Genomic DNA, 26,366 nt, shown 5'->3' on the forward strand with positions numbered 1-26,366 from the left:
TTCGTGTTGAACACTTGCATATTTTTGTGATGCAACTACACTAGACAACCATGCATAGCTAATTGCATTCTGGCAACACACACCTGCATAATAGTGGAGGTGCATAAAGATGGCGACCCCATGCACTTACCACAACTTCCTTGTTTCCTAAATTCTCTGTATTGTATATTGCTCTCCGTTACTCTTTATTTTCTATGGTCATTAGCAGAGTATACATGATCCCAAGTTTAGCTCCAAGAGGGCTGCAATTTGAAAAAGACGAGAGATTATGCTGCTTTATTAGCACATTGAACCATGTCGCACGCCGTAGTTTAAAAACTCTATGAACAGAGCTAAAACAATGACTTCATATCTGAATTCTGCCATCTTTATGCACGTTCACCATTGGCCTAAAGCTTTGCTTGCAGAGCCTATTGCTTCTTCAACAGGTTCCATTTGGAGCCTCCATTTGCTTTACTAGTGTCTCCAGCCCTCTTCTCTGGTCCCTGCTGAATGAAGCTCATCTACCCTTTAGACTATGGAATCTAGATCACAGTGTCTAAGAATGAGTCAGCACAGCATCAGCCTTTATATACAGACATTATTATTGCTGACATGAAAAGTACAGTACCTGATAACATGTTCAGTGTATGTCATCATAGCTGACCATATAATCATGAAGCCATCTGAACACATGATAACTTTACCATGTCTTCTATGATTCCGATTAGGTAAAGCAATGATATGTCAAAAGTATTTTAACATATTAAGAAATATTATTTCTAAATATAAGGCTTTGACCAATAGTTTTATTTATGAGGGAATAAAGTAAAAATGAACTTAATGTCAAAACAATTTTTATTCATAAAGTCCTTCAATGATGTGTTATACATATTTGTTCATATGACGATAAGTAGAAAAATCATAGAATTGTGTTCAAAGCATTTTTCATCAATAAAATAATGCTGAGATTTGTAAATTAAAATATAGGTGTATACATTCTTACATTTGACAACGTTAACATGAAAGACTATACTCCCGTCCAGGTGATATAGTGATCTACAGCAGTTATGACAACTTCACCTTCCCTTCTACGTCAGCCTGCTGGTAGCTGTCAGTCAGTGATGTCACTATCCTTACAGCCATCACGGATTGTCACAGGTGGCTGTGACTGATTTTCACAGTTCCTTTCTTTAAAGCTACAGTTTGATATTTGGGAAGCTGTTAATGGTCAATTCAGATTTGTATATTTACCCAGTGATTGAATATAAATGCCTCATGACCAGAACTGTCTGTCTTAATCACAACCCAAAATGTAATGTTTTATTAGTCATTTCCATAGCCCCATCCATCAGCTGAATACCAACATGTAATGTTTTACTAGTCATTTCCATAGCCCCATCCATCAGCTGAATACCAACATGTAATGTTTTACTAGTCATTTCCATAGCCCCATCCATCAGCTGAATACCAACATGTAATGTTTTACTAGTCATTTCCATAGCCCCATCCATCAGCTGAATACCAACATGTAATGTTTTACTAGTCATTTCCATAGCCCCATCCATCAGCTGAATACCAACATGTAATGTTTTACTAGTCATTTCCATAGCCCCATCCATCAGCTGAATACCAACATGTAATGTTTTACTAGTCATTTCCATAGCCCCATCCATCAGCTGAATACCAACATGTAATGTTTTACTAGTCATTTCCATAGCCCCATCCATCAGCTGAATACCAACATGTAATGTTTTACTAGTCATTTCCATAGCCCCATCCATCAGCTGAATACCAACATGTAATGTTTTACTAGTCATTTCCATAGCCCCATCCATCAGCTGAATACCAACATGTAATGTTTTACTAGTCATTTCCATAGCCCCATCCATCAGCTGAATACCAACATGTAATGTTTTACTAGTCATTTCCATAGCCCCATCCATCAGCTGAATACCAACATGTAATGTTTTACTAGTCATTTCCATAGCCCCATCCATCAGCTGAATGTCAAAACTAGTGTCGTGGGCCCCTTTTTGTTGTTTTTCAAATCACTAATTGTTTTGGAAGTGCTATTTATTTCAAAAGTTCTTGATTGATTGAATGGCTCTTGGCTTTGTGTTGCCATGTTCATGCTCGGTGAGTTATTTCTGGTTGCCATGTCTGATATCTTTGATTGGCCAATTTTATGTTTAGGTCAAGAAGAGTCATGCTATCATTTTCCACTTTATTTCATGTTGAATATGTTTTTCAAGCTCTTCATTGCATCATCATGTGTTAATACCTTCCAGTCCTCTGGGATATCTGCAGGGAGTGCATCTGTGTCTTTAGCAATTGTCTCATTGAATGTAGCCATCACATACTTCCAGTAGTCTGAAGCCTCAATGCTGGAATCTCCAGTTATGATCCAGTCAGGGTAATATGTCTGGTAGTCCTTGTAGGGGTGAGGTTTGTCTCCTGTCAGGGAGGTCTGGAATGTGTTGTCACTAATTACATCAGAGGAACATATATTAGTCCATAGCACCTTTGTCTTTACATTCCTCCAACCCTTGACACCCTGTGGACGGTGAATGGAGGTAAAGTGTTTGGCATGCTCCTTACCTCCTGCTTCACAGGGTGCTTTGCAGAAGGGACATACCTCCCCACAGCCAAACTGGCTGGTGAACATATTGTCCTGAGGCTTGAATGGCAGAGATCTGAGCCTCTCTTTGATGTCAGTCCTCTGTTCATACTCTGATGTCACGGTCTGCTTCATTTCCCCCACAAACTCTGTGAGGTAGTCAGCAAACTGATCTGTGTTTGCAGAGTTCAGAATCATAACGGAATCCAGAGCATCCTTTGGAAAGACAAGCTTCTCTCCAAGAGCACTGCAGATGTTTTGAATGAAAGTCTTGATGCATTCTATAGTGCTGTGTGTTTTTCTGATAGAAATGGCATCAGTGATTATCTTGACTATCTCTGAAAGATGTTTCTTCTCTGATTTCTCCAGTCTGCTGTCCTTTGAGAGTTGTTGGACAATCTGGTCAAACAGCCAGTCCTTCACAAACTTTTCATAATTCCCTATGTACTTTCTATATTTCTCATATTCTCCATCAGTCAGGAGCTGTTTCAGAACAGAGAACTGGAAGGACGTCCGTGTGCTGTAATCCTCTGACCCTTTACCAGTCTTCATTTCATCAACTACATCAGGACCAATCATTTTGGTCACATAGTCCTGGACAGCTGGCTGTAAGAGCTTTGAGAACTCCTCAGCTTTCTTTAGGCACTGGTCTCGGTTATGAAATAAGTCTTTGAAATCAGTAAGGTACTTGTTCTTAGACTGTTCCAGACACATTCGGGGGTCGTTGGATACAATGAATTGATTATGCATCTTCTGGAACTCTCTGGCTGCTATGCCACAGATGTGTAGCTTCAGATGGATCTCACACTCTTCATTAACTTTACGTTTCATGTATTGTTTAATTGTTTCATCAATCCTGTTCAGCAGCTCTTTGATGGAAGTGTCATGGTAATCTGTTTTACTTTCCACCTTCTGGGTTATAAACTCATGACACTGTGTTATGATGTCATCACAGAAGACTTGTAGTTTTTTCCTGTGATGGTAATGATCCATGTGCTTTGCAAAGCCTTCAGCATTCCGCCACCAATGAACTGATTTCACAACAAAGTCTGTCTTCCCACAATCCACCAAATTGTTTCTTACCAATATACTATTTACATGACTCCCCCTTCGTGAAAGATTTCCACTTAACATGAGGAAGGCATCCTGAGCCACATCTCTCCTTGGCAGTCCACTAAAATTGATCTCAGACAGAGTTTCCTCCCACATACTTTCAAACTCTTCTTGGAGTTTCTTATCTGATAAATCAGTTTTTTTCTGTCTACAGGTTTGCAGCAAAGCCAGCACCTTTCTCTCCATTGTACTTGTCTGAGAACTCTTGATGTTGTTCAGTTCTGTCATTCCCTCTTTGATCTCAACAGCTCCTAGCAGTTTGTTCCTCACTGTGTTTTCTGTCTCTCGTCTCAGTGTTTTAGCACTGGACACAAAGTCCTCCCTGTATTTTTCCACCAGATTGACATGGCCATCTTGCTTTTCAAAGTATTTTACTAGATTGTCTTGGATTTCCTTTTCTCCCAATGACAGTTTCTCAGATGCTTCTATCATCAAGTATTTTAGCACATCTCTTATGGACCTCTGGGGATTTAGATCTGTTATGCCAAAGTTTGACATTTTGGTTTCAGAACTTACAATCCAGGAATACATCTCCTTCTGGAAGTTCCATTCCCAACCATTGTATTCAGAGCATAATCTGGAGTATGCATCTGCAACCAAGCTGTTTCTGAAACTGAAGATGAATTTCTCAAATTTCACGGACTCCCACAAGCTTTGTGTCCACTTCAGGAAATGTGTAATGTCATCATTACTCTGGCATTTTATTAAGTCTTGCATCAAGCTCTTTTTGAAATCATACACAGCCTCACTGTAGCCAGCATTGACTGGAGCCATAGGGGGAGTCCCATGCCAGAGTCCTGGGATGTAGCAGCTGCTAGTGTCTGGATCATACTCCATCACGTCAGTGAACTTGCTGATATTCTCCTTCTTCTCCATTCTGGCTGCTGCCTGGGTCATTTCATTCAACTGTTCCAACAACTTCTTCCTGTCTCTCATATTGTTGTCATGAGCAGACATGTCTGACACATTCTGGTGCACAAAATGACATATCGGCTTCTTCCCCACTTCCTTCATCCTGATAAAAGCATGAACAACAATCTGCAGAATGTCTTTCATCTCTGTGGAGTTCTCCATGGCCATGTTAATTATTGTGACATCACTGAGTCCAATCACCAGTGTTGCCAGTTCATTGTCATGTTCATGGCTGTCATCTAGTTGAGCCAACTCTGGTGATTTCAACCCCTCTGTGTCAATGACCATGATGAAGTCACATTTCAGCTCCTCCTTGAGGTCTTTGTTGACTTTAATCAGCAGCATGAAGGCCCCTCTGGTGCATCTTCCACTGCTGACAGCAAACTGGACCCCAAACATGGTGTTGAGGAGAGTGGACTTCCCTGTGCTTTGGACCCCTAAAACTGTGACGACCCGGATCTTGCTGTTAGAGTCCACAAGAGTATGAAGCTCAGTCAGAACAGCTGATATCCATTTCAGAGGGATATTTGATGCATCTCCATCCACAAGCTCAATGGGGAAACCATCCAACAGCATCTGAGCACACAATCCAGGGAGATGCTCCATCTGTTTCCATTCTGGATTGTCTTTAGGGAGATAGCAGGAAGCTTCATACAGCTGGCCCAACTCACGCAGGAAGTGTTCAAGTCCCAGGGAACAGTCACACATTTGCCTATCCAAATCGGCAATGTCTTTTTTCTCTGGATGATTTTGGCAAAGCTCTTTGTACTGCTTCCGCAAAGCAGACAAGTTCTGCCGAGACAGATTGTCCAAATTAATCTGCATCCATTTGAGGAAATAGGATCGCTCCACTTTTGAGCTTGACATGCCAGTTATGTTTTTTATTGCTTTTGTCATCTCAAATCTTTGTTGCTTCTCTCTCAGTTTTATTTCCCTTTTCTTCAGAGAGCTCTTGTAGTGTTCAATTTCCTGACCCCCTGCTTTTCTCAGCCTACATCTCTCTTTCTCCAACTGGGAAAGCTCTTTCCAGATTTGCCCTTGTAAGGGTAGCTGTTCATCTTTGAATTGAATTGTGTCTTTGATGTTCCTGGTGATATCATTTGCTGTCTTCCTGGCACTCTGACACTCATCACTGTCTTCATCAACCAGAATCCCACTCTGACGAGCCACGTCAGCCATGTTTTCAATTGGCAGTTTGTTTGGACTTGTTTCGGTGATGTCACCGACAGATGACTGCAAGGTTTTTACAAATTCTGCATCATTTTCATTTTCCTTAACAATCACATTTGTTGGCTTGATACTGAATTCTGTGGTGAGTTTTCTAAATGTGTTTTCTGTGATTTTATTTTTCTGAGAGTCAACAACCTGAAATAACTCTGCTTTTCCAGTTCTGCGTTCCAAAATCTCAGAATATGCATCTAATTCATTACAAAAAATGTAAACTGCAGCTGATGTTTGACACAGAAAGGAGAACTTTGTTTCAAAGGACCTGATGTCTCCTCTGAGATTGGCCACCGCCACAGGCTTAGTGAAGATGTCTATGTTTCTGTTCCCACATGGAAAGTACCAGCTGATTTCAACCAGACCATCTGAGATTTGCCGAGGGACATCTCCACATTCCATATCATGATGAACAAATGTGTCATTGTACTGTTGATGGTTACTAAGCAACTTGTTCAAAATCTGAGACTTGGACAAGCTGCTCTTTCCTATCCTAACAAAGGACACCATGGGAATATCAGAGACAACAATTCTCTTCTCTATGATGGACTTTGAGTCAGCTTGTGAAGACGGCCTGAACTTCTTCACTATGTCCCTCAAGGCCCACAGCATCAAAGTGCTTTGTTCTGTGTCACAGTTGGGCAGCAGCAGAGGAACAGCAAACTGACACATGGACATTTTCTGGACCATCTCCTGCTGCAGGAAACCATCTGAGCACAGAAACAGGGCTGTGATCAGGTCTAGGGGGTTTACCTTCATATGATCCTTCTTATCAGTGGGGATGTACTTTACATCCCTTGCTGAGACGTTCATCCTCATCAGTTCTTTCAGAAAACACCACGGTAGAGATTGAGGAGTTACCGTATGGTTCTTTCCTAACGTTAGGCCATCGATTGAAAGCACGGCATTCAACGACAGTTTCTCCTCAAAATGCTGTGTCAGTCCCAACTTCTTCATAAAAAGTTTCAAAGTGAGCTCTGCAATAACAAAGGAAGATGTTTGAGTTTACTAAAATATTCAAGTTTATTTCATCTTGAAGCTGCAGTTGATTACTTACTTGTATGTAGGGTAGTACAGACTGGGTCACTCTCCATATTTCTCTTGTCAATGGTGCAGACAGTGATGGTGTACTCTGTCCCTGGAGTCAGACCAGTGACAATTCCACCGCTTTCTTTGATAGCGAAGGACTCACTTGGACTGGTATTGTCACGCCATGTCACCCTGAAGTGGTGCAGGATGTCCTCCATGCAATCAGGATGATCCCAGATCAGTTTAGCAGAGGTCGCACTATAGGACCATATAACAAGATTTCCTGGAGGCGAAGGGTCTGTGTAACAGAAATAACACAAAACAGAGTTGTATTAGATTATTAAAAACATGGTGATTTGTAACATACAGTGGTGTTTGAAATGATTGACCCTCTTGATAAAGATGAGCAATAATGACTGTATAAAATACATCCAATACTGGCCTATATTGCAAACAAATGTGGATATTATTTTATACTAATACAACCGCTCATAGAAATATACATATTATTTTCTCAAAAAAGTTAGGGGTCCAACTGATTGACACCCCTAAAGATTCTTATATATAAAGTGGTCAAAGGTTTAGCATTTGGTCCCATATTCCTAGCACCCAATGACTACATCAAGCTTTTGACTACAAACTTGCTGGATTGTTTGGTTGTTTCAGAATATCTTGTGCCTAATAGAAATGAATGGTGAATAATGTATTGTGTCATTTTGGAGTAACTTTTATTATAAATAAGAATATAATAACATATCTACATTAATGTGGATGCTACCATGATTACAAATAGTCCTGAATGAATCATGAATAATGATGAGTGAGAAAGTTACAGAGGGTCAAACATCATACCCCCAAGATATGCTAATCTCTCAACATTACCTATAACAGGGGAGATTAGCTTGCCTTGGGGGTATTTAAAAACAAGTACCCTTGTACTGGGTCACTACACCACTCATCTCTTTAGCCTTTTACAACAATAGGCTCTAACAATTAGAATTCTAAACTTCTTAGACTACCAAAATAATACTTTTTGGACAGCTAAAACAAGCACACAATTCCTCTTCAGAAAAATGGTTCAGTCTAGTTCAGATTTGTCCAATTCCACCCCCAAGAAGTGAAGTGAGTCGGTATGAGGCTTACTTGTGCAGATGGTTGTAGTGAGACGTTTGCTCTGCTCCCCATTGTTCAACACAGTTGAGACACTGATGTTGTACTGAGTACCAGGTTGCAGGCCAGAGAGAGTTCTGTAGGAGTCCTCAGTATTGGCAGAGCGGGTCTCTGTTCCCAGGCTGCAGTAGGATATGAGAAAGCATTGTGGGACTTTCTCCAATTCTTCAGCCTTGGACCAACTGACAGTGAAGGAGGTCGCTCCAGACTGTTTTATGTGTAAGTCCATGGGTGCTGGGACCACTAGAAAGAAATATAATTTGTTTGACAAAATATAAGATGTCTTGTTTGTTAATGTCTTGTTTGGACATCGCATGAAAACAACAACATCCCTAGAAGCACATAACCAAAGACCAACTCAAGTTACTGTACCAGTGAATACAGATGCTGAGATCCATCTGCTTTGTCTGCCATCTTCTCCCTCTGTAGCCACGTTGAACTGGTACTTTTCACCAGGCTGGAGTCCATCTATTTCAACATTACACCCATCTTCCACCCTCAGGCTCCTCTCTTCTCCATCACATCCCCAAGTCACTCTGAACATCTGTGGTCCTGTCAGTCCCTCAGGAGAACCCCAGCTCAGAGACACAGAGCCTGATGTCACTGACGAGAACTGGATCTCACCAGGAAGGGGCAGCACTTAAAGAAATAATGGAAGAGAAAAATTATTACTTTAATTGCATCGAAACAAAAAATAAAAATACATATTAATCAAACAATCATTATGGAATAAGAATTATTAATCTAAACAAATTCATCTTCCTCTTTTAATGGTCTTAAAATTGTATGTATGTTGTTGAACACCATGTAAAGGTCTGAAAATACAATGTTTGGGAAATGTATTTCTTGATTGTACAAACACCTACCGTCAATTGAGGCCAGCTTTAGTCCTCGACATTGATCTCTATCAAAAGTCTTGAAAACAGAGTAAGAATCCATTATTTTGATGAAAAACACTTGTTTTACAGAACATACGATGAAAAAGCTTGTATGACTGAACATCATTATTATCAAATTCAGTATCTTCTTTAAAGAACATCATCAGGTACAAGAAAAGAGAACAGAACCTACCTGTTTTCCAGCTTGTTTTATCTCTTCAATGATTGTGTCATGACCTTTGTGCTTTGTCACTGAACACTCCCAGCAGATCAGCTTCTGGTCTGTCCTGCAGAACACCTCCAGAGCTCTGTGGTGTTCCTGACAGAGTCTCTCCTCCAGGTCTCCAGTCACATCCACCAGGGTGTGTCTCTGTAGTTTAGGTAGTGTGTAGTGCTTCTTAACGTGGGTCTCACAGTAGTACTGGTTGCAGGTCAGACAGGACTTCACAGCTTGGACCTCACATACATCACAGACCACCTCTCCTGGCCTGAAGTGTAAGACAATTACACACATTAAAATGTAAACACTAAAACGTAACAAAATACATTAATTTATTAGATTGGCCAAGCAACTTTAAATTTCACAAGAAAAATGTACTTTATATACATGTCAATCATGTACACTATATATACAAAATTGTGTAGACACCCCTTCAAATGATATTTCAGTCACACCCTGCTGCTGACAGGTGTATAAACCTGAGCACACAGCCATGCAATCGCCATAGACAAACATTGGGAAAGGATGGCCTTACTGCAGAGCTAAGTGACTTTCAACGTGGCACCATCATAGGATGTCACCTTCCCAACAAGTCAGTTTGTCTGTGGTAGGTCTGTGGAGGCTCGGCCTCTTAGTTCCAGTGTTAGGGATGGGGCCCCGTTTTCTCAATTTCCGCCTAAATGACATACCCAAAGCAAACTGCCTGTAGCTCAGGCCCTGAAGCCATGATATGCATATTCTTGGTACCATTTGGAAGGAAACACTTTGACGTTTGTAGAAATGTTAAACTATTGTAGGATAATATAACACAATAGATATGGTAGATGAAAATCCAAAGAAAAAAACTATCGCTTTTTGTTTATGTTGAGAGACCATCTTTGAAATGCAAGAGAAAGGTCAAACAGCAAGATACGATCTGAATTGCATCCAGGAGGCTGTCCACGGAGTGGCAGCAGTGTATGTGCAAAGTTTCAGACTTGTAACTTCAAGAACAAGCAAGAAATATGCCATTTTGTATAAAGACAGTCTTCAAAAATCGGTGTCCTTGCGCGCCATGATGCAGTTGCAATCGGTGTCCTATTGAACATACTTCTTTTTCCGAAAGTTTGATAATATTTTAGGGTGTCTGAGGAACAAATACAAACACATTTTGACTTGTTGAAACAAAGTTTAGGGGTAGATTTTCAGATTCATTTCTTTGTAAGTTGAACGAGTGGATTTCCCAAATCGATGGAGCCAACTATAGGGACTTTTTGGGATATGAAAAATGATTTTATCTAACAAAAGCGAGACAACATGTCTCTGGGACCCTTTAGAAACAAATCAGAGCAAGATTTCAGAATTTAAGTAAATATGTGGAGGTGAAAAATAATAATATATATTTTGTTGTTGCATGCTCTCCTCAAACAATAGCATGACATGTTTTCGCTGTAATAGCTACTGTAAATCAGACAGTGCAGCAATCATTTCAGCTTTCAGCCGATATAAGACACTTATGTACTTACAGTCTTGAGAGTCTTTAGGTGCCTTTAGGCAAACTCCAAGAGGGCTTCTGTCTAGCCACTCTTCCATAAATGCCTGATTGGTTAAGTGCTGCAGAGATGGTTGTCCTTCTGTAAGTTTCTCCCGTCTCCACAGAGGAACTCTGGAGCTGACCATTGGGTTCTTGGTTACCTCCCTGACCAAGGCCCTTCTCCCCTGATTGCTTAGTTTGGCCAGGCGGCCAGCTCTCGGAAGAGTCTTGGTGTTTCCAAGCTTCTTCAATTTAAGAATGATGGAGGCCACTGTGTTCTTGAGAACCTTGAATGCTGCAGAAATGTTTTGGTAGCCTTCCACAGATCTGTGCCTTGACACAATCTTGTCTCAAAGCTCTACAGACAATTCCTTCGACCTCGTGGCTTGGTTTTGGCTCTGACATGTACTGTCAACGATGGGACCTTACATAGACAGGTGTGTGCCTTTCCAAATCATGTCCAATCAATTGAATTTACCACAGGTGAACTCCAATCAAGTTGTAGAAACATCTCAAGGATGATCAATGGAAACAGGATACACCTGAGCTCAATTTCGAGTCTCATAGCAAAGGGTCTGAATACTTAAGTAAATAAGTAAATATTTATTTTTTAATTTACATTTGCTAAAAATTTTACTTTGCCATTATGGGGTATTGGTCAGTACAGGTGCATCAAAGCTGGGACCGAGAGACTGAAAAACAGCTTCTATCTCAAGGCCATCAGACTGTTAAACAGCCACCACTAACATTGAGTGGCTGCTGCCAACACACTGTCAATGACACTGACTCAACTCCAGCCACTTTAATAATGGGAATTGATGGGAAATGATGTCAAATATATCACTAGCCACTTTAAACAATGCTACCTTATATAATGTTACATACCCTACATTATTCATCTCATATGTATACGTATATACTGTACTCTATATCATCTACTGCATCCTTATGTAATACATGTATCACTAGCCACTTTAACTATGCCACTTTGTTACATACTCATCTCATATGTATATACTGTACTCGATACCATCTACTGTATCTTGCCTATGCTGCTCTGTACCATCACTCATTCATATATCTTTATGTACATATTCTTTATCCCCTTACACTGTGTATAAGACAGTAGTTTTGGAATTGTTAGTTAGATTACTTGTTGGTTATTACTGCATTGTCGGAACTAGAAGCGCAAGCATTTCGCTACACTCGCATTAACATCTGCTAACCATGTGTATGTGACAAATAACATTTGATTTGATTTTATTGTGTATAGATTGATGAGGAAATTGTTTTATTTTAATACATTTTAGAATACGGCTGTTCTGTAACAAAATGTCGAAAAAGTCTGTTTTGAATACTTTACGAATGCACTGTATCACACTGACAAGGCATATGAACTAACAGGTTATAGAGCAAGCAACGCAATTATTACAACACATAGATTGTAATTGTAATATGGCTTTTTTTTTCATGGCTGGTCTTCCCCAGTGATTTTATCCACGCACCGCTACTGCTCGAGCAGTTCAAGAATTGCCTTCACGAAAGGCGTGCCACTGCTACTGTTGAGGGAGGTTAAGAAACAAGCAGAAGGCTCATTTTCTTGTTTGCTAATTTAATAAAATGCACTTACATAAAACAAATTATCTTATGTGGAGTGGTGAACAAATATGGATACTTAAAGCTACAATGTTTACCTTTTTGGCTCAACCAATATTCACCAAGAAATGTGAGGTACAGATATTTTATTCCCATTGAAAGCAAGTCTAAGAAGCGGTATATCTATTATATTTCTATGCTTTGCGTTCTGAAGTTTCATTTTTGTATCCTTTACTTTCGGTTTTGTACACCAGCTTCAAACAGCTGGATATCCAATAGTTATCGTTATGGAAAAGTTATTTCACAGTGGTACAATGATTCTCCACATTATGACTGCTTGTTTTGTCACAAACTGAAATTAGGCAAACTATTAGAGTTTTAGCAACCAGGAAATGGTAGAGCGATTACTGCATAGTGCATCTTTAATGTGGTGATGCCATTTGGCACCCCTGGTTCTTTAATAAGAGACACCTGCTGATCAATTGACAGTTTTCTCAACCAATGAGAAGTTACAAAAGGTTTAGAGAAAAGAGATGTATCTAGTGGATAACAAAGGAGGAGGAAATGAGAAGACATGCATGTAAGACTATTTAACAAGAGCTGCAGAGTCAAGAAGTGTATTTTGAGCTGAGAAAGTAACTACATTATAAAGGTAAATTAAAGGTGTACTGACAGCATTTTAGCATGAAATTAATTTAACATGAAATCTCATTCAAATCTGTTTTCTGAGCGTTTTGCTCTCTGAGCGTTCAGAGCACATACTGAACTATTGACACTGGACACTCTGGCCGTGGAGTAGGGTTGATCCGAGCGTTCAGACCTCACAACAGCAGTCAAGCACCCAAACTAACTGACTTCCATCCAGACACAAAAAGAGAACACCTCACTCTGACCATTTTATTCGCTCTAGCAAAGCTGGTTAGGCTGTTTTCATGTTATCTAGAGCATTTGTAACTGTGCTGCTGGCAACTATTTAACAGTTTTTTTGAAAACTGTTTACTGACACCGGGCATATTCAACGAGTATTGCGCATTTATAAATTCATCAGTTATGTAGTCTGCCTCAATTTAAGCAGCACACAATGTACCAGACCAGATGTGATTTACATCCTGACTGCAATCAATATTTTTGGGACAACCAAAAAATGTATTTGTGAATTATATTAATCATGCATTGAACTGCATCCATCTACTCTGCCAACAATCATCATGACCATCGTTAAGTTTGGAGGAAAAAGGGGAAGGCTTGCAAGCCAAAGAAGACCATTCCAACCGTGAAGCACGGAGGTGGCAGCATCATGTTATGCGGGTGCTTTGCTGCAGGAGGGACTGGTGAACTTCACAAAATAGATGGCATCATGAGGCAGGGAAATTATGTGGATATATTGAAGCAACATCTCAAGACATCAGTCAGGAAGTTAAAGCTTGGTCGCAAATGGGTCTTCCAAATGGACAATGACCCACAAGCATACTTCCAAAGTTGTGGCAAAATAGCACTGTATACAGCAACTCCTCCCTTATAAGCATTCCAGGGAGAGAGCCAAGCCTTTTGGTTCGTAGCTTCAAGCCTGCAGCGCGCGCACACACACACACACCAACTGATTAATTAACTGAAAATAGCCCATATTAATATATGTAGCCTTAGAAGTAAAGTTCATGAAATCAATAACTTGCTAACATCAGATAACATTCATATATTAGCAATTTGAGACTCACTTAGATCATTCCTTTGATACAGCAGTAGCAATACAAGGATATAAGATCTATAGACGAGACTGGAATGCGTTCCTGGGTAGCTTGTCAGAGATAGACATAATATGGAAAAGAACAAACTAAACAAGAGAAACAAACATTCAGCAGTCCATTAATCAGTTGGTGTGTGTGTGTGTGTGTGTACTGCAGGCTTGAAGCTACGAACCAAAAGGCTTGGCTCTCTCATCCCTTCCAGGCTTTTGGGAGGGAGGGTGGACAATGAGCCTTTCATAGCTGATGTAAGCAATGTCCCCACGCACTCTTGCAGCTTTCATGGCTGGGATAACTTCTTTCCTCTTTTGGCGCACAGCTTCAGGATAGTCCTCGTTGAGGAAGACGTATGTTCCTCTCAAGGTCTTGGCTCTTTCCAGAACAGCTACCTTTTCATTGAAACTCAGAAATTTGACCACTATCGGGCTTTTCACCTGGGACGGTGGTGGGTTTTCCACTCCTGTTGGCACGCTCCACCTCAATCTTCCTGTGGTTCATCTTCAGTTTCTCTGAGATTCTTTCTCTCACTTTGTCCTAAGACTCCAGGTCTCATGGAGATTCTGCAATTTCATCCACAACAAACGATGTTCCGCCTTGATTGTCCCTCGATTATCTGATTTCTCCATCATTGTTATCATGGACTAACATAAAGAACTGATGTCCTCTCTAAATGACTTACATATTGCTGTCATCTTGCAGTTTTCCTGATTAAACTCATTGAGCTGACCCTGGGAGAACTGCAAATTGTGGTTCAGGTCCTGGACCTCTCTGGTCCTGGACCTCTTTGTAGCAACTGATACTGTAATAACAGTGAATAATGTAATACCTGAAAATAACGTAATAACTTTTGCATTTATAATGTAATAAATGCTGATAATGTAATATTCTGACCACATAACTTAATATCGTTTTTGTGCTTAATGTAATCATTATTATAATTATATTACATTTCCGTTGATTACATTATAAAGTGGTAACTTTTTTCATCAATAGTGTTATAACTTAAACCAATAATGTAATAACCTAAAAACACAATTTTTTTAATATCATGGATACTAAGTGTCACACACTTGAGAAACACTTTGCATTTGTATCCATTGCCACAACAGACTTGCACCATTACAGATTGTAGATGGAACCAGACTCATGTCCAGATCTCCCTCTCTCTTTTACACATACAGACAGACTCACTGGGTGTGTATTGGGGGGGTTGATATTACTATTAGAGTCAGGGTTAGAGCTAGGATTCAGGAATATGGTTTGGTGCACAGTCAGTTATTACGGAAGCATGACACTTGCTAAGCATTCAAATAAAATAAAATGTTGTTTTAGATTGTTATTACATTATTGGTTAAAGTTACTACACTATTCATGAAAAAAATGTTACCCACTTCATAATGTAATAATCAACCCATAATGTAATAATATAATAATTATTACATTATGCACAAAAATGTTGCCTTGTTGCCATTGCATTACATTATCAGTTGCCAGTGGTGTAAAGTACCTAAGTAAAACACTTTAAAATACTACTTAAGATATTTTTGTGGGTATCTGTACTTTACTATATATATATATATATATGTTTTACAACTTCTACTTCACTATGCACTTTTTACTATTGACTCCATACATTTTCCCTGACACCCAAAAGTACAGTCGTGGCCAAAAGTTTTGAGAATGACACAAATATTAATTTCCACAAAGTTTGCTGCTTCAGTGTCTTTAGATATTTTTGTCAGATGTTACTATGGAATACTGAAGTATAATCACAAGCATTTCAATAGTGTCAAAGGCTTTTATTGACAATTACATGACGTTGATGCAAAGAGTCAATATTTGCAGTGTTGACCCTTCTTTTTCAAGACCTCTGCAATCCGCCATGGCATAACTGTCAATTAACTTCTGGGCCACATCCTGACTGATAGCAGCCCATTCTTGCATAATCAATGCTTGGAGTTTGTCAGAATTTGTGGGGTTTTGTTTGTCCACCCACCTCTTGAGGCTTGACCACTAGTTCTCAATGGGATTAAGGTCTGGAGAGTTTCCTGGCCATGGACCCAAAATATCAATGTTTTGTTCCCAGAGCCACTTAGTTATCACTTTTGCCTTATGGCAAGGTGCTCCATCATGCTGGAAAAGGCATTGTTCATCACCAAACTGTTCCTGGATGGTTGGGAGAAGTTGCACTCGGGGGATTATTCATGGCTGTGTTCTTAGGCAAAATTGTGAGTGAGCCCACTCCCTTGGCTGAGAAGCAACCCCACACATGAATGGTCTCAGGATGCTTTACTGTTGGCTTGACACAGGACTGATGGTAGGGCTCACCTTGTCTTCTCTGGACAAGCTTTATTCCGGAATCCCCAAACAATGGGAAAGGGGATTCATCAGAGAAAATGACTTTACCCCAGTCCTCAGCAGTCCAATCCCTGTAACTTTTGCAGAATATCAGCCTGTCCCTGATGTTTTTCCTGGAGAGAAGTGGCTTCTTTGTTGCCCTTCTTGATATCAGTCCATCCTCCAAAAGTCTTTGCCTCACTGTACGTGCAGATGCACTCACACCTGCCTGCTGCTATTCTTGAACAAGCTCTGTACTGGTGGTGCCCCGATCCCGCAGCTGAATCAACTTTAGGAGAGGGTCCTGGCGCTTGCTGGACTTTCGTGGGCGCCCTGAAGACTTCACAACAACTGAACCGCTCTCCTTGAAGTTTTGATGATCCGATAAATGGTTGATTTAGGTGCAATCTTACTGGCAGCACAAACCTGGCCTGTGAAGCCCATTTTGTGCAAAGCACAAGTATATGCAAATTGCCATCATACAAGCGGAGGCAGCAGACTTTGAAAATTAATATTTGTGTCATTCTCAAAACTTTTGGCCACGACTGTTACATTTGCAAAGCTTAGCAGGACAGAAAAATTGTCCAATTCACACACTTATCAAGAGAACATCCCTGGTCATCTCTACTGCCTCTGATCTGGCGGACTCACTAAACAGAGAACATCCCTGGTCATCTCTACTGCCTCTGATCTGGCTGACTCACTAAACACAAATGCTTTGCTTTGTTTGTAAATTATGTCTGAGTGTTGGAGTGTGCCGCTGGCTATCCGTAATTTAAAAAAACATAAAATCGTGAAAATTTGGTTCCCTTAAAATACAAGGAATTTGAAAGTATTTATACTTTTGATACTTATTTGAGTATATTTATATTTGAGCAATTACATGTACTTTTTCCACCACTGTCAGTTGCTACAAGGTCATTTTTATTAGTTGACTCCACCAGTATTTGGACACAACACTTGAAGCTATTTTCTTGATGTTGTAACAACTGCTTGTAGAACTATTTTTGTCTGTTTAAAATATCCTTCCCCTGTGATAGACACCACCGTCCTCAATGGTACTCACAGCCAGTCAGTGGTACTCACAGCCAGTCAGTGGTACTCACAGCCAGTCAGTGGTACTCACAGCCAGTCAGTGGTACTCACAGCCAGTCAGTGGTACTCACAGCCAGTCAGTGGTACTCACAGCCAGTCAGTGGTACTCACAGCCAGTCAGTGGTACTCACAGCCAGTCAGTGGTACTCACAGCCAGTCAGTGGTACTCACAGCCAGTCAGTGGTACTCACAGCCAGTCAGTGGTACTCACAGCCAGTCAGTGGTACTCACAGCAAGTCAGTGGTACTCACAGCAAGTCAGTGGTACTCACAGCAAGTCAGTGGTACTCACAGCAAGTCAGTGGTACTCACAGCAAGTCAGTGGTTGTAAGCATGTAACGCTAATGTTATGTTGCATGCAAACAACTCGCTTGTGAAAATACACTCATTGAAAATATTCAATGCGAGTTCTATCTAGCTACCGGAAATATTTATTGCAGGACATGAACGGATAAGGCTCTGGAAGGATGTGTCTACAGAGACTACTCCGCTTGTGTCAAGTCATTTTGAATGAAAGTTAACCCGTAACTGGTTTGGTTCTGGTATATTAACTGGAAAGTGTTAACTCCAAACTTGTCCGCCACGAGTGGGTGGGAGTTTTAATGTTGAATCCAAATTATTCATGGCCCATAATGAAGACACTCCCAAAGAGCTTGTTTTATAAGTCTGATTACCAAAAACTGCCATGTTCCAAAAAACACTTAGGGAACGTGTAGGCCTCTTTCTTAAAGGGATAGTACAATATTTGGGCATTTTGACGGAAGTTGCTAACTAGTATTAGCACAATTGTAAGTTGTCTGCACACTTCCAGTCATTGCGCTAATGCTAGTTAGCAATGGCTCACAAAATTACCTTCAACTTCCTTCCAACTGCACGCAGAGACATAGCAATGCTATCCTGGAGTTCATATTGAAGTGTAAATGGATCCTTAGTTGAATGAAATACCCTGAAAATAAGATGGAGTGGCAGGGTTGCTAAAAACATTGTGTATCTCTTCCCAATAGCATAAAAAAACTAACCTTCTGCACATGTGCAGGATTCTCTACTTTTTTTGCTCCCAACTCTGCCAATTCCCTCTCCTGTGTGTGTGTGTGTGTGTGTGTGTGTGTGTGTGTGTGTGTGTGTGTGTGTGTGTGTGTGTGTGTGTGTGTGTGTCCTTGTGTTACATTGGGAGAGTTAAGTGTTCAAGTGTAATTTATTGACCATTTTGGGATACAATGTTAATGCCATATTTCCTGTGAAATATCACCACAACCTAGCAACCACTGTTGCTTGTACTTTAGCTATTGCCTTGATTAAGTGGCTACAATAGCTAGCTAGCACTTTCCTTGCCATGATGTTAACAGAACTATTCAACGGTGGATAAACCCCCACAAAGGACACTGTGAGCCGACTTGCCGTGCATGCTCTCCCCACTGAATAGACTGTATCCCGGTGACATCCAGATGGTTACCAATACCAATATTACAATATTTCTCATGAAGAGATCCTACTTGGAATAAATAAATAAAAAATAAGAGGAAAACAGTTAGCCAAGACACTACTGACAGTGACACTGTCTCTGATCCTGTCTCAGCTCGCATGTCTCACAGCCTCTGTAACACATGCACAGAACGTGATTTGTTTTTTGGGCTCTGGGTAAGAAAAGTCTGATTTGGTCATGCAGCCTCTGCTTAAATAAAATGTATGACCTTACTTCTCTTTTGGAGCCGAGTTCTCCTCCTCGTCTTCCTCATCCGTATCCATTGACTGGTGACTGTTTGCTGATGCATAACTCAGAGTCGGAGACTCTGCTCTCTCCAGAAGGACTCTGAAAGTACAATAATTCATAACTTCGAGGAGTAGAAGCATTAAAAGTCCACTAATTAGTATTGCTATCAACTTCAACAAAATCCCATAAAGTGGGTGAATATTTTACCTGCCGATTCAAAAGGTTATTATTAGGCCTTAGGGATCAAAATGGTTTAAGTTTAGGATTAAGGTTAGGTTTAGATTTAAGGTCAGGGTTGGGGCCGTGAGATCGGGGGTCAAATCTTTTTGAGAAAGGTCTTCTTTGAAAAGAATAGTAAAACAATACGATGAGAGGTGGATATAACAAAACAAAATAAAAAATGAATTCACATCAAAATGAATAAAGTCAATCTCTTTCCCCTTGAATTTCTAAAAACCTGTTTTTGCTTTGTCATTATGGGCTATTGTGTGTAGATTGATTAAATAAATGTTTTTCCTCATCAATTACATTTTAGGTCTGGATACTGTCCGAAAGTATTCAGACCCCTTGAATTTTTCCACATTTTGTTACATTACAGCCTTATTCTAAAATGTATTAAATTGTATTTTTTCCTCATCAATCTACACACAATACTCCACAATGAAAAACTGGTTATTAGAAATGTTTGCTAATTGATTAAAAATAAAAAACTGAAGTAATCACATTTACAATTTTTCGGTTACTACATGATTCCAATTGTGTTATTTCATAGATTTGATGTCATCACTATTATTCTACAATGTAGAAAATAGTCAAAATAAAGAAAAACCCTGGAATATATACAGTGGGGCAAAAAAGTATTTAGTCAAGACACCAATTGTGTCACGCCTTGGTCTTAGTATTTTGTGTTTTCTTTAATTATTTGGTCAGGCCAGGGTGTGACATGGGTTATTGTGGTGTGTTTTTGTCTTAGGGGTTTTGTGGGGTGTCTACGTAGTCTATGGTTGCCTGAGGCGGTTCTCAATCAGAATCAGGTGATTATCGTTGTCTCTGATTGGGAACCATATTTAGGCAGCCATATTCTGTGAGTGTTTTCGTGGGTGATTGTTCCTGTCTTTGTGTTTGCACCAGATAGGGCTGTTTCGGTTTTCACATTACGTTTATTGTTTTTTTTTGTAAAGTTCGTGTTTCGTTATTTAATAAACATGGATTGCAATAGCCACGCTGCATTTTGGTCCGACTCTCCTTCAACGGAAGAAAGCCGTTACAGAATCACCCACCACACCCGGACCGAGCGGCGTGGTAACAGGCAACAGCGACAGCAGAAGCAGCGAAAGGAGGAACGGACATGGGAGGATGAATTGTTCGGAGAAGGACCCTTGGATCAGCCTGGAGAATATCGCCGCCCCAAAGAAGAACTGGAGGCGGAGAGAGCCGAGAGGCGCTGGTATGAGGAGAAGCAACAGTGGCAGCAGGAGCAAGAATATCGGGACTACACTACTTGGGAGGAAATAGACAGGTGGGCGGTCGACCCAGAGAGAGTGCCGGAGCCCGCCTGAGATTCGCTGGAGCAGTGCGAAGCAGGTTATAGGAGAATGGAGTTGGAGAGACAAGCACGACGGCGCAGAAGGAAACCCGAGAGTCAGACCCAAAAATGTATTGGGGGGGGGGCTCAGGGAGAGTGTGTCAGAGTCAGGAGTCAGACCTGAGCCAACTCTCCCTGTTTATCGTGAGGAGCCAAGGAGGAGACCAGAACCAGAGCCGGTGTTAGAGGTGAGCGAAGCAGAGACTGTGAAGGAGTTAATGGGGAAAGTGGAGGAGAGAGTAATGAGGGAGTTGCTAGTTTGGTGCTTTAGGTACGATATTCGTCCGACGGAGCGTGTCGGGGATTTGATGGCACCTGGGTCAGCGCTCCATACTCCATACTCCATACTCACCTGTGCCAGCCTCACGCACTAGGCCTCCTGTGTACCTACCTAGCCTTGCACGTCCTGTGCCAGCCCTGCTCTCAGGCTCTCCAGTACACCTTCACGGTCTGGTCCATCCTGTGCCACCTTCACACACCAGTCCTCCGGTGGCAGCTCCCCGCACCAGGCTTCCTGTGCATGTCCTCTACCCAGTGCCAGCACCATGCACCAGGCCTTCAGTGCGCCTCGCCTGTTCAGCGCTGCCAGAGCCTTTCTCCTCTCCAGCGCTGCCGGAGTCTCCCGCCTGTTCAGTGCAGCCAGAGCCTTTCTCCTCTCCAGCGCTGCCGGAGTCTCCCGCATGTTCAGCGCAGCCAGAGCCTTCCTCCTCTACAGCGCTGCTGGAGTCTCCTGCCTGTTCAACGCAGCCAGAGCTGCTAATCTGCATGGAGCAGCCAGAGCTGCTAATCTGCATGGAGCAGCCAGAGCTGCCAGTCTGCATGGAGCAGCCAGCCTGCATGGAGCAGCCAGAGCTGCCAGCCTGCATGGAGCAGCCAGAGCTGCCAGTCTGCATGGAGCAGCCAGCCTGCATGGAGCAGCCAGAGCTGCCAGCCTGCATGGAGCAGCCAGAGCTGCCAGCCTGCATGGAGCAGCCAGAGCTGCCAGTCTGCATAGAGCAGCCAGCCTGCATGGAGCGGCCAGAGCTGCCAGTCTGCATAGAGCAGCCAGCCTGCATGGAGCAGCCAGAGCTGCCAGCCTGCATGGAGCAGCCAGAGCTGCCAGTCTGCATAGAGCAGCCAGCCTGCATGGAGCAGCCAGAGCTGCCAGCCTGCATGGAGCAGCCAGAGCTGCCAGCCTGCCTGGAGCAGCCAGAGCTGCCAGTCTGCATGGAGCAGCCAGAGCTGCCAGCCTGCATGGAGCAGCCAGAGCTGCCAGCCTGCATGGAGCAGCCAGAGCTGCCAGCCTGCATGGAGCAGCCAGAGCTGCCAGTCTGCATGGAGCAGCCAGAGCTGCCAGTCTGCATGGAGCAGCCAGAGCTGCCAGTCTGCATGGAGCAGCCAGTGCTGCCAGTCTGCATGGAGCAGCCAGAGCTGCCAGTCTGCATGGAGCAGCCAGAGCTGCCAGTCTGCATGGAGCAGCCAGAGCTGCCAGTCTGCATGGAGCAGCCAGCCTGCATGGAGCAGCCAGAGCTGCCAGCCTGCATGGAGCAGCCAGAGCTGCCAGTCTGCATGGAGCAGCCAGAGCTGCCAGTCTGCATGGAGCAGCCAGCCTGCATGGAGCAGCCAGAGCTGCCAGCCTGCATGGAGCAGCCAGAGCTGCCAGTCTGCATGGAGCAGCCAGAGCTGCCAGTCTGCATGGAGCAGCCAGAGCTGCCAGTCTGCATGGAGCAGCCAGAGCTGCCAGTCTGCATGGAGCAGCCAGAGCTGCCAGTCTGCATGGAGCAGCCAGAGCTTCCAGTCTGCATGGAGCAGCCAGAGCTGCCAGTCTGCATGGAGCAGCCAGAGCTGCCAGTCTGCATGGAGCAGCCAGAGCTGCCAGTCTGCATGGAGCAGCCAGAGCTGCCAGTCTGCATGGAGCAGCCAGAGCTGCCAGTCTGCATGGAGCAGCCAGAGCTGCCAGTCTGCATGGAGCAGCCAGAGCTGCCAGTCTGCATGGAGTTACAGGTTACAGTCTGTGAGAGCCAGAAATATTGCTTGTTTGTAAGTGACCAAATACTTATTTTCCACCATAATTTGCTAATAAATTCATTAAAAATCCTACAATGTGATTTTCTGGATTTTTTTCCCCTCATTTTGTCTTGAAGTGTACCTATGATGAAAATTACAGGCCTCTCATCTTTTTAAGTGGGAGAACTTGCACAATTGGTGGCTGACTAAATACTTTTTTGCCCCACTGTATATATAAAAATATATATCTTAATTTCCATAATTAACTAATAATATGTGTAATAATGTAGGCAGTTCATGAGAAGGATTATTACCAAAAACCAAGACTGCCATTACAAAAATAAAAATTGGCACAATTATTATTTTATCATACAATTATTGTGATTTTTTAAATTGAACCTTTATTTTACTAGGCAAGTCAGTTAAGAAAAAAATCTTATTTACAATGACGGCCTACCTACAGGGTCAGCCCCTGGAGCAAATTAGGATTAAGTGTCAAGGACACCGACAGGTTTTTCACCTTGTCGGCTCGGGTATTCAAACCAGCGACCTTTCGGTGACTGGTCGCTAGGCTACCTGCTGTCCGTCAACGAACACACACACACACACACACACACACACGAGGTTGACCGATTAATCGGAATGGACGATTAATTAGGGCCGATTTCAAGTTTTCATAACAATCGGAAATCTGTATTTTTGGACACCGATTTGACCGATAAAAAAAAAAAAAATGTACACATTTATTTAACTAGGCAAGTCAGTTAAGAACACATTCTTATTTTCAATGACGGCCTAGGAATGGTGGGTTAACTGCCTAGTTCAGGGGCAGAAAGACAGATTTTCACCTTACAGTTAACTAGTCCAACGCAATAACAACCTGCCTCTCCTTGCACTCCACAAGGAGACTGCCTGTTACGCGAATGCAGTAAGCCAAGGTAAATTGCTAGCTAGCATTAATTTTGCACGCCCAATTTTTCAGTTTTTGATTTGTTAAAAAAGTTTGAAATAACCAATAAATGTCGTTCCACTTCATGATTGTGTCCAACTTGTTGTTGATTCTTCACAAAAAAATACAGTCTTATATCTTTATGTTTGAAGCCTGAAATGTGGCAAAAGGTCGCAAAGTTCAAGGGGGCCGAATACTTTTTTAAGGCACTGTAAAAAACAATCAATCATAATCACTAGTTAACTACATATGGTTGATGATATTACTAGTTTATCTAGCGTGTCCTGCGTTGCATATAATCTGACTGAGCATACAAGTATCTGACTGAACGGTGGTAGGCAGCAGCAGGCTCGTAAGCATTCATTCAAACAGCACTTTTGTGCGTTTTGCACTAAGTACAGAGCGTTGTACGAGATCTTCCGTTTCTTGGCAATTTCTCACATGGAATAGCCTTTAATTCTCAGAACAAGAATAGACTGACGAGTTTCAGAAGAAAGGTCTTTGTTTCTGGCCATTTTAAGCCTGTAATCAAACCCACAAATGCTGATGCTCCAGATACTCAACTAGTCTAAAAAGAAGGCCTGTTTAATTGCTTCTTTAAATCAGGACAACAGTTTTCAGCTGTGATAACATAATTGCAAAAGGGTTTTCTAATGATCAATTAGCCTTTTTAAATGATACACTTGGATTAGCTAACACAACGTGCCAATGGAACACAGGAGTGATGGTTGCTGATAATGTAGATATTCCATTTTTTTAAATCAACAGTTTCCAGCTACAAGTAATTTACAACGTAGACTCTGTATTTCTGATCAATTTTATGTTATTTTAAATGGACAAAAAAATGCTTCTTTCAAAAACAAGGACATTTCTAAGTGACTCCAAACTTTTGAACGGTAGTGTATATCTATAATTGATTTTAAAATGTATATCCCATATCTACACAAAATTGAAAGCTCTCACAACCCCTGCTCCCAGACACACATTCAATTGTTTCCATACACAGCTGGCGAGTCTGTTGCTAGGTAACTAGATAACGTTAGCTAATTGTTTGCTAGCTGGTTAAAGCTAACAAGCATTGTATGCTAGATTAAAAATGTTTTAATTCAAATGAAAACTTCACAAAAAGTCAGAACATTGAACTATTATTAGTTTGAGGTCAATGGTAACTTGCTTATCTTGAAATAAAGCTCACATTTTTGTTAATTAGGAGTTTTGCAATTGTGTCTTCATAGTTAAAGTTTGCTTGCTGTTCTCAACTGCCTGAAATCTCTAGCGTGATTTTACAGAAGACACAACCTTTAGTCCTTCCAGGATTTAGTCATTCTGCGTTTACAATCAACGCAATTCAAAAAGAGGGCTCTCAATTTTAACCAATCACCACACGTTTGCTGCATAAACTGGTTCAATCAAGCAACACGTCAACAAACGTTTTCCCTTGTCAGCGCATTTTCGTGACAAATTACACAAAATCATTGCAAATTGCAATGCAAAGTGTTATTATTGCCCAAGCAGAATCAAGCATTTTGGCCTGAAACTATGACAAAAACAAACTGTGATATCCTGGGTGGACTGTCATAACAAGGCAAGTGGGGACCTCTTGTGGCGGACACACAATGAACAAAACCCTTTTCTACAGACTTGAACAGGATAATAACAATATAATTGGTTACTCTTCTATATTCTACTGCATATAACCAATTATAGCCTCCTACAAGCGACAACAGTAAATAGATTCATTAGTGACAGCAAATTGGATAAAATGCCATAAATAAAATGTGTGATCTTACTCCTCTTTTTGAGATAAGTTTCCCTCTTTGAATCCAAGAGGGATAACCATAGATTGATCACTTTTCATGGATATATAACTGGGGGCTGGTGACACTGGTCTCCGCAGATGGACCCTGCAAGCAACAAAAGACAGTCCCACAATTCAATTGAACCTACAATAAACATGTACATCACATGATACATGTATATGTCACACAACTATACTACTCTGTATAGGCTGTACTGGTTTACCTTTCATCTATGATTTGGTCTCCATCATCACTTGGGTCTCTGCTTGAAGTCACTGACTGGTCACTCATAGACATATGACTAGCTGGATGTAGCTGGAGATGCTTCAAATGGTTTCTGTGAACATAAAACAAAGTAATTGTGAGGTAATCAATAAAAAACGATCAGACAAGCAACAAATAATAATTAGAAGCACCTTAGTTCTCCGTCACTCTCCAGTATTCTAGTGGACTCACAGCTGGGTGTAGAAAAGTCTGTTTTATGCACATGGACACTGAACAGAGTAGAATTTTATTGCAGCTATAGAGTTTGAGAACCTTCTGATAGTGAACCAGGGATTGTAACGGTTCAGGGAACCGAACTGAAAACCGTAATGGAACAAAAACATTTTTGAGGAACGTAAACAAAACAGTGGACGAAAGTGGCTTCTACTGTTCCGGAACAGAACCATTATTTTATGGGAACCTATTAATAACGTTCTTTTAAATTTGGGGAAATGGCATGAAAGCACCTATGAAAAGCACTTACTCTGTCACACAGAAACCTCTCCTTCCAGTGTCTGCCTGCCTGCTAGTTTTCTAGGCTAGTTACGGATACTATAGTCATCACATTTCACATTGGATTTAACAGAAAGGAAATACTTATTTTGAATTCTGGTGCCGCAGCACAAACAAGCTTGTTAGCTAGCCCTG

At 41.5% G+C, this 26,366-nt stretch overlaps 1 protein-coding gene across 1 annotated transcript in view; it reads right to left on the reverse strand.

Moving 5' to 3' along the window:
* Positions 1 to 565: 565 nt before the first annotated feature.
* LOC109881468 (interferon-induced very large GTPase 1) overlaps positions 566 to 26,366 on the reverse strand; it is a 34,047-nt gene continuing 8,246 nt past the window's right edge. Inside the window, exons 3-11 of the mRNA XM_020473595.2 lie at positions 25,678 to 25,791; positions 25,446 to 25,559; positions 19,121 to 19,234; positions 9,116 to 9,410; positions 8,911 to 8,959; positions 8,417 to 8,683; positions 8,018 to 8,287; positions 6,903 to 7,172; positions 566 to 6,822 (exon numbers count right to left, since the gene is read on the reverse strand). Of these exons, the coding sequence (XP_020329184.1) occupies positions 2,207 to 6,822; positions 6,903 to 7,172; positions 8,018 to 8,287; positions 8,417 to 8,683; positions 8,911 to 8,959; positions 9,116 to 9,410; positions 19,121 to 19,234; positions 25,446 to 25,559; positions 25,678 to 25,791 (6,109 nt within the window). The 3' untranslated portion in view covers positions 566 to 2,206. The remainder of the gene's footprint in view (positions 6,823 to 6,902; positions 7,173 to 8,017; positions 8,288 to 8,416; positions 8,684 to 8,910; positions 8,960 to 9,115; positions 9,411 to 19,120; positions 19,235 to 25,445; positions 25,560 to 25,677; positions 25,792 to 26,366) is intronic.

This window comes from Oncorhynchus kisutch, unplaced genomic scaffold (genome assembly GCF_002021735.2).
Source record: "Oncorhynchus kisutch isolate 150728-3 unplaced genomic scaffold, Okis_V2 Okis07a-Okis12b_hom, whole genome shotgun sequence".
NCBI lineage: Eukaryota > Metazoa > Chordata > Actinopteri > Salmoniformes > Salmonidae > Oncorhynchus > Oncorhynchus kisutch.